This window comes from Furipterus horrens, unplaced genomic scaffold (assembly GCF_987537825.1).
Source record: "Furipterus horrens unplaced genomic scaffold, mFurHor1.1.pri manual_scaffold_5, whole genome shotgun sequence".
Classification (NCBI taxonomy): Eukaryota; Metazoa; Chordata; class Mammalia; order Chiroptera; family Furipteridae; genus Furipterus; species Furipterus horrens.
In genome coordinates, this window is record NW_028327175.1 from 163,265,683 (window position 1) to 163,273,359 (window position 7,677).

At 39.6% G+C, this 7,677-nt stretch overlaps 1 protein-coding gene across 9 annotated transcripts in view; it reads right to left on the reverse strand.

The window, feature by feature from the left end:
* The window catches only part of PPP3CB (protein phosphatase 3 catalytic subunit beta), a 53,899-nt gene extending 46,596 nt beyond the window's left edge, over window positions 1–7,303 (reverse strand). For 2 of the 9 annotated variants that reach the window (XM_090278206.1, XM_090278205.1), the window contains exon 1: window positions 7,129–7,296. In XM_090278206.1, coding sequence (XP_090134332.1) covers window positions 7,129–7,213 — 85 coding nt within the window. In that variant the 5' untranslated portion in view covers window positions 7,214–7,296. Of the gene's footprint in view, window positions 1–7,128 lie in introns of all 9 variants that reach the window. The other 7 variants (XM_090278211.1, XM_090278210.1, XM_090278208.1 and 4 more) reach the window with 5 other exon arrangements.
* Between the last annotated feature and the right edge of the window lie 374 nt (window positions 7,304–7,677).

The following is a 7,677-nucleotide window of genomic DNA, read 5'->3' on the forward strand; positions in this document are numbered from 1 at the left end:
TTAGCTACCAATTACCACTTTCAACATCATCACTCCACTGAGGAAAAAAATGCCTCCTCCTTTGAAGTTCATGCCTTATAGCTAGTTTATTTTTCCTTGCCATTTGTTAATCTTCTAGTCATCTTTCACATGAAACTCACCATATACAGGAATGAGGAAAAAGGGAGTGTTACTTGTTTTGGGTTGTTTTTGAGATCATAGACTTAAGTATGTTTATTTGCTCAAAGACAAGACGCAATGGAGTCAGAGGAAACAGAATAGGGGCATTGATGGGGTATGGGATTCAGAGCACAGATAGAGTGATTAGTATTGATGATAACACCTCTTCCCTGAGACAGGAAGAAATATAAAGTTGGATATCCCTTATTTTGATGACCAAGCTTCTTGAAAAAGTAATCTATGACAAATGTTTTCATTTTCTCATTTTTTTGTCTTATTTTCCACCTGGAATTATCCTAGAAGTCTCTTTCTTTTTTGCCCTAGGTGGCCAATAGGTCTTAAATATTTCTGTGATCTGTTTGTTTCTTTGGTCTTGGGAAACTGAGGAGAGACTTCTTCCTCTCTGGAATTGCTAAAATCTTTTCAATTTTTCCCATGCTCCACAATACTCATTCTAAAATTCAACATTCTCCTGTTTGAAGATGGGCTTCATTATATAATATCCAAATTCTTTATCTTAACATGGCATACAAGATCCCCTGTGATCTGACCCTTCCCTACATTTCCAACCCTCATCTTTTGCCACTACCTCACATTCCACATACATCCCACACTACAGACACCTTAATTTCATTTTTTAAATTACATCACTTTATTTAAAATCTCTACCTTGTGTGTCTTACCGTTTGGGGGTACACTAGTCCTTCTCTGCTCTTAAACCTATGTCAGTGTTCCAATTATTAAATTTTTTTCCTGATGTTTCCAGACTAGGTTAAGCTCACCCCCTCATTTGTGGTCCTACAGCATAACATATGATGCAGATCTTTATCAACTGTACTTTAAATATGCCTACTCCATGAGCTTACGAGCTCCTTGAAGGAAGGAAGCTGTCTTTCATCTCTACATACCTAATGGATTAGAACATAGGTACTAATAAGTGTTTATTGAATTCAAGGTATGTTATAGTTTCTAAAATACTTGCATGTCTTGACCCTAACTTACAGCAATAACTATATTTATAGTGTTTTATTTATAGTTAACAAAAAACTTTCACATGCATAATCCTGTTATGATTCTGAGACACCCTGTGAATTTAGGCAGGTTTTATCTCTATTTCAAAAATGAGGTAATGGGTTCAAAGAACCTAAATGCTCTCTGTATGTTTCAACTGACTGGGTTTGAATCCTAGCTCTACCTAATAACCATGATGGAGCCATGGTTGAAACTAGGGTCCTTAAATGCTACTCCAGTGCCATCTGTCTTATACCAATAATGACAATGCTCTTGTGACTAAAAAATTCACCATAAGTCTCCTAATCATGAAAAACGGTATAACCCTTTCAATTGCCAGAGGTAGAAGCACGCATTGGCCACATGCTCTAAGGAGATTCAACAAGTCCTACAGCACTGCCTTCAAAATTTCAAGGTATCTCTTGGGTTCCTTTTAATTTGTGGTGGTTCTGTGAATACCATACCTTTCCCTCAAAACTGGTTCCCTTTCTAGGCTTATTTTTGTTATGGTACTACCATTCTCTGTCACTTGGGCTAAAATTTTTGGGTCATTGTTCTTTTCTTGGACTCCAAGTCCTATTGATTCTTCAAGTTCTCACTTCCTTACATCTCCATTACTGCAAATCAATGCTAGCTAGTTCTAATTCTTACCACTTTTGAACTAGAAAAATCTAAGCTCTACTTTTCCTTTCCCTTAAATGTTCAAAGTACACCCAAATGAACCTACTCAAAAACTTTGGATAGTTTCTTAAGGACCATTCCCAGTCTTTTACATGTCATTCTAATCTCTGCCTCTAACTACAATTGCTCAACTAAGCTAACCCATAAAGCAAATTTTTCCTTAAAAAGTTTTGCTCTCCCACCTATTTCATTCCCACACCCAATCACTGATCCAATATACATCTACCTTCTAATATTACTCCTAATTTGTGTCATACCTGGTTTCTCTCTTCCCCTCAATTCAGCCTTGGTCATTCTGTATTTGGACTATACCATTAATCTTCTGACACCCTGATTTAAGCTCCTCCTCCAAAATTCTGTTCTACACAATACCAGGTTAGCTTTCAAAAAACCAAGACATTGGGTCATTCCTCTACTTTAAAATTTTCAATAGTAATGATGATGATAGCTACCATTGGTTGAGTACTTGTGTGCCAAGCCAGGCACTGTGGTACATAATTCACATGGACTGCCTTCATTAATCCTTCAAAAACCCCATAATACTACTTTATTAATTCTATTTTACCAATAAGAAAATTGAGGCTTAGTGATATTAAGTATCTTGTCCACAGTGAAAAGATTATTCAGGTAGAGCTGGGAGTCAAACTCAGTTGATCTGACTTTAGAACCTGTGTTCTCAATCATTCTGAAGTTATATTGTTGATTAGCTTAAGTTCCAGCTTCTCAACTTGGTGTACAAAAGATCCTTTCCAACTTCATCTCTGGCCATTACTTGCCAAGCACTGACACACTGTCACACATTTCACACTTTGGAAAACTTCATGCCTTTCTGCTGTTTGTTCTACCAGAAAATATTCTTTACCCAGCCCCACCTTCTATCTAGAGAAATTCCACTCATCCTTCAAGGCACACTTCTAAACATAAGCCTCAGTGATGCTTTCACTCCAGGTAGATATTCAATTACTTCTTTACAACTCCCACAGCACTTTGTACCTAGTTCATTATATTACTTATTTGCAATAATGTCTCCTCCACTAGACTGCCAGCACTCCAAGAGAATCTATCTTACTTAATATATCTAATTCAATTCTGTAACCCCAATGTCTAGTATAATGCCTGGTACAAAGAAGGTACAAACGTTACACAAATAAGTGGTCCCAATCCTCTGCCTATATGAAACCTACCCATCCTTCAAGGCCTCTTTCCTCCTGTACAAACTCTTGCTAGACCACTCAGTTCAGAGTCATCAACTATCTCCTTTGAACTCAAACAACTTGCTGGCTCTGTCTCTTAGCTTGCAATTGTTAATCACACCCATCCTTATGACACATATAACTTTTCCTGAGTACTTATTTCCCCAAGGACCAAGACTGTATTTCACTTTTTACACTTCTATTGTTTCTCTACAGTCTTAGCATATAGCAGGCATTCAATAAATACCTCCTATTAGATTATTTGAGGTTTTAAAATAAATTTTACATACAAAACAAGGATGCCCAATTAGCTTCAGCTTATTTCATCTCTGTGTATAAGTACTTTTACGATAAAATAGTCATATGATTGGCATTAAACACACTTCATTTAGTCAATCAAGGCCCTTTTCACTAAACTTGCTTACTGCTCTTGCCAATTCATGCAATAGCTCTGGAACCTGAAGCTCTTGCCTCACTTGCCTCACTACTGAGCAACAGTATTTCCTCCTTGGCATTTTTCTTCTAAGATGTCTTGTTACCACAATGTATCTTCTCTCTCTCATACACACACACACACACACACACAATATTCTCTGCTCCTTTGCTTTCTCTAGGACACATGGTACTGAAGACTTATTTTAGTGGGGTGGAAAGAAAAAAAATCATTTTTAAGAGTTAACTTTTTAGATAGGTAAGTCCATAAATAGCTTGTAAACAAAATTTAAATTTAAGTTGATTTAAAATATAATAATATAGAATTAGCAAGAAACACTGAAGTAGCTATGTGACCCCCAAGACCTATGTGGTTCATCTAAAAATCTGTAATGAAAAATAAGCAATTCTAATAAAGCTAAAGTATACTGGAAAACACAAGTCAAATGACATCGGAGTTGTAAGGAGGGTTGCTTATAAATAAATCAAATGGCTGGTCATAAGAAATATATCAGCTTTAAAAATTTAAACACACACACTTCATTCAGCATTTTGGTTTAATCAGAAAATTTGATAATTTAAGAAATGAGGTTACTATAACCCAGAATATAAATATATTGAATCCCAAAGTCACATTGTATATGCTAAAATGAACATATACACAACACAGACCATGCACTCTAAGTGGTAAAGGAGAATTTTTCTGTCAAGAATAACAGATATAAAAATGTCAAGGAACAACCTTTACAAATCTGGGTATATTTTTTAAAAATGTTTATTCATTTTATAGAGGAAAGGAGAGAGAGAAACATTCACGTGAGAGAAAAACATCGATTGGCTGCCTCTCATATGCACCCCGATCCAGGCACGTGCCCTGACCAGGAATTGAACCACAACATTTGGTATATGGGATGATGCTCCAACTGAACCACACCTGCCAGGGCAAATCTGGGTACATTTTTAAAGTATCTGGAAAGAAAAGGAAGTAGCTGGACAATTCAGGTCCAGCAAATTTTTTAGGGGGGAAACCAATATACATAAATTCAAGGTTTTATGTTTTAATTACCCATACCAATTTTATTGATGTGGCAGTAAGGCACTTATGCAGATAGAGCTAGCTATTTTTCCTAGTTTGTTTCTATTTTTTAATTTCCAACTTAGCTAAATAGAAGAATGCTTAACAGAACATAGTTAAGAGTGAATACTATTCTCATCTAAAGCACTTGGGCTACATCAACTTTAAAATAGAAGAATTTTACCACAGCCATCAGCTGGAGTGGGCTCAGAAGTAAATTTCCTTTAACTAACCAAGAAACGTAATCACTCATAATTAGTGATATGGAATTACCACTAATAATTTCAGTAAAGAGCTACTTATATTTATATATGAAACACCTATGGTATTCCAGTATCTCAAACTTCACATGAAGTGAATTTCAGGCAACTGAATCAAACACAGAAAGATCTACATCCTGCCCTCATCCCTTTAAAACCTCCATGACCATAAAATACAGGCCTCCTGAGACTAGAAGTGTAAGAGTATAAAACTGAGAAAAGGAAAAGTTTCAGGGCATAAAAGACTACTTGTATTTGATACCAAAGAAGGTCTCCATAATATTACTGCTATGAATGATACAGCTGCAAAACTAGCACATATTGCACTTTTTTTTTTAAATCTGGATTTTAACAAGTTACTCTTGAGTTGAACTAGCGCCGTGGTCATAGATCTTCACTGTTATTAAATGTAACACTGTGGTATACAATTATTGAATGAGGAAAGCAAGAAAGAAGCCTGAATATGAAATCTAAAAGTAGATTTCTGTATATAAGGTGAATTTCCCAGTAATTTTCAAGGAAGCCAGAGATGAGACTCCATGTGCAAACCAGTCTGTTGCAAACCATTTCTATACACATGTGATCTACTTCAGGCATTTCAATTAGCTAACAAATTCCATAAAGAAATGAAAGCTGTCTTGATGAAGAATATACTACTGAGTACATGAGATCTTATATCTATGAGGTCTACTAAACTATGTTTTCGTATGGCAACAAGGCCTTTTCCTATTTACCTAAACCAAAGGACTTATTTCATAACACCCAAATACGACTGTTTTGGATTCACAACTTAACCTAAGAAATATGCCTTATGTTTGAAATCTTATTTTTACTGTATTAAAGCAGTACGGGGAAAAATTATCATATATATGACAAGAAACAAGAAGATTCATAAATATAAGGATAGCATAAACTCATCGTTCAGGAATGTGACTGGTTGTGCCATTTAATAGTAGGGTGAAAAGTGCCCAGGGGAAGAAACATAAACACAGATATACAGTCAGAAAATGAAGAAGCAGCCCAGGTCTCCTGTTCCCATCCCCACAAAACTCCAGTATTCATGATAGAATGAACGCCTCAACTACCAATCTTCATTCCCGCCCCCTTTTAAAAAAGATTTTTCAGGACAGACCACTGAGTTTTAAAATTTTTCTACAGAAGCCTGGCTACAAATTAAGTGTTACTATCAAAGGAGACTCAAAATGAAAAATTAAAATAACACAAAGGAAAAAGGTTTTCTTGTTTTTAAATATTTTAATGGAAACATATCTGGTCAGATTTCAAAAACTGGACTTAACAGTGTTTAGACATTGTGCTAGTGTATTTGAGAAGCTGAATTGAAAAAAAAAAGCATTTATCTTTCAAAATCAAACATAATACAATAAAAAAAATCTTCGTAATGATTTCAAACTATTCACCAAGCTACATGGTAAAGAAAAATCATTTCAAATTGTTTTTCACCTCCACACCAGTGTTTGAAGTTGATAGGCTCTCCTACAGAGCATGGAAATCTTAAGTAACTCTCAATTAATCCTCAATTTTATATTTTAAATTAATCTGCTGACCTGTTGTCGGTAAACACCCATAAACTCTGGCCCAGCTGAGGAATATTTAACTTTTCCTTCTAGGGGGAGTGTGTGGGTTGCGTTTGAAGGGTAGGGATAACCCCTTTTGGCCTTTGACCAGAGTTGACGGTTTTCTAAGCAAATGTTTCTTTTTACCCACGAGGCTTTTAAGGAGAGGTCTTTTATGCAGCCTTTTTTCCATCTATTCTGCACTTAAAGCCGGGGCCCTAAAATCCTGCTTGTCCCTTCACCCTTGTCCAGTCCCACGAACCCCTGGGGCTGGCGCTAACCAGGCGCGAATAGGGTGGGTGGCTGTCACTGGGGAGCAGGCGTGGGCCAAAACAGAGGCGATTCTGACTGTTCATCGCCCGGACCCGCGCGGATGAAGGTCTCCGAGCCCCTCTGTCGGCCCCGGCAAGCCAGGCGTGCAGCTGTCGCAGAGCAGGAAGCTAATTGCGGCCTCTGGGCCGCGTTGACAGGCCGAGTAGGAAAAGGGGCTCACTGCGACTAGCAGCTTCACCCCTTCAGTTAGGTGACCTCGAGAGCGAAACCCCCGACACGGCCTGAAGGCAAACGAGAGACAGCCGAGCCATCGCCGCCAACTCAGCCCAGCCCTGCAGGAGCCCGCCCAGGGGCCACTCCCCAAGGGAGGCAGCCCGCCCTTCCGGGCCAGGGCCGGAGGGGACGGTCTCCCGCCCGCCCTCACACACAGCTCCTTAGGCCAGGCCCCCAGGGCTTCGTCCACCTCTCACCTTTGACGACGCGGTCAGCCCCAGGAGGGGGCGGCGGAGGCGGGGGCGGGGGCGGTGCAGCCCGGGCCGGCTCCGGAGCGGCCATGCTGGGCCCGGGGCTCGGCTATGCGATGGGCCGGGCGGGGTTGGGGGCGGGGGCGGCGGCTACCAAAGCCTAGCGGCGGCGCCGCCGACGAACATGGCGGACCCTCTTTCCCTACAGAGGGGCTAAGACCGGCATGCATCGCGCGTGGTGCGGGGGCGGGGCGGGACAGGCTCTAGGGGCTTGGTCAAAATTACTAAGGCTAGAGAAACAGAAGGAGGACAAGGGATCAAGTTAAAATTCCGGGCAGGCAAAAACCAAAGAATGAGTGAGGGATGCCGGTTGCTAGTTGCTGCGATGAATGAGTGCTAGGAAGTACAACACCGGCTTTCATGGAGCTCCCAGTAAGATGGGGAGACGTTATCAAACCTCAAAATCTCCTACTAATAGAAAAACAAGTGTATAACAAATTGTTACCAAATCTGGTTGGTAAGGGACAAGAGAAGTAGAGGTGGCATTACAGGCTC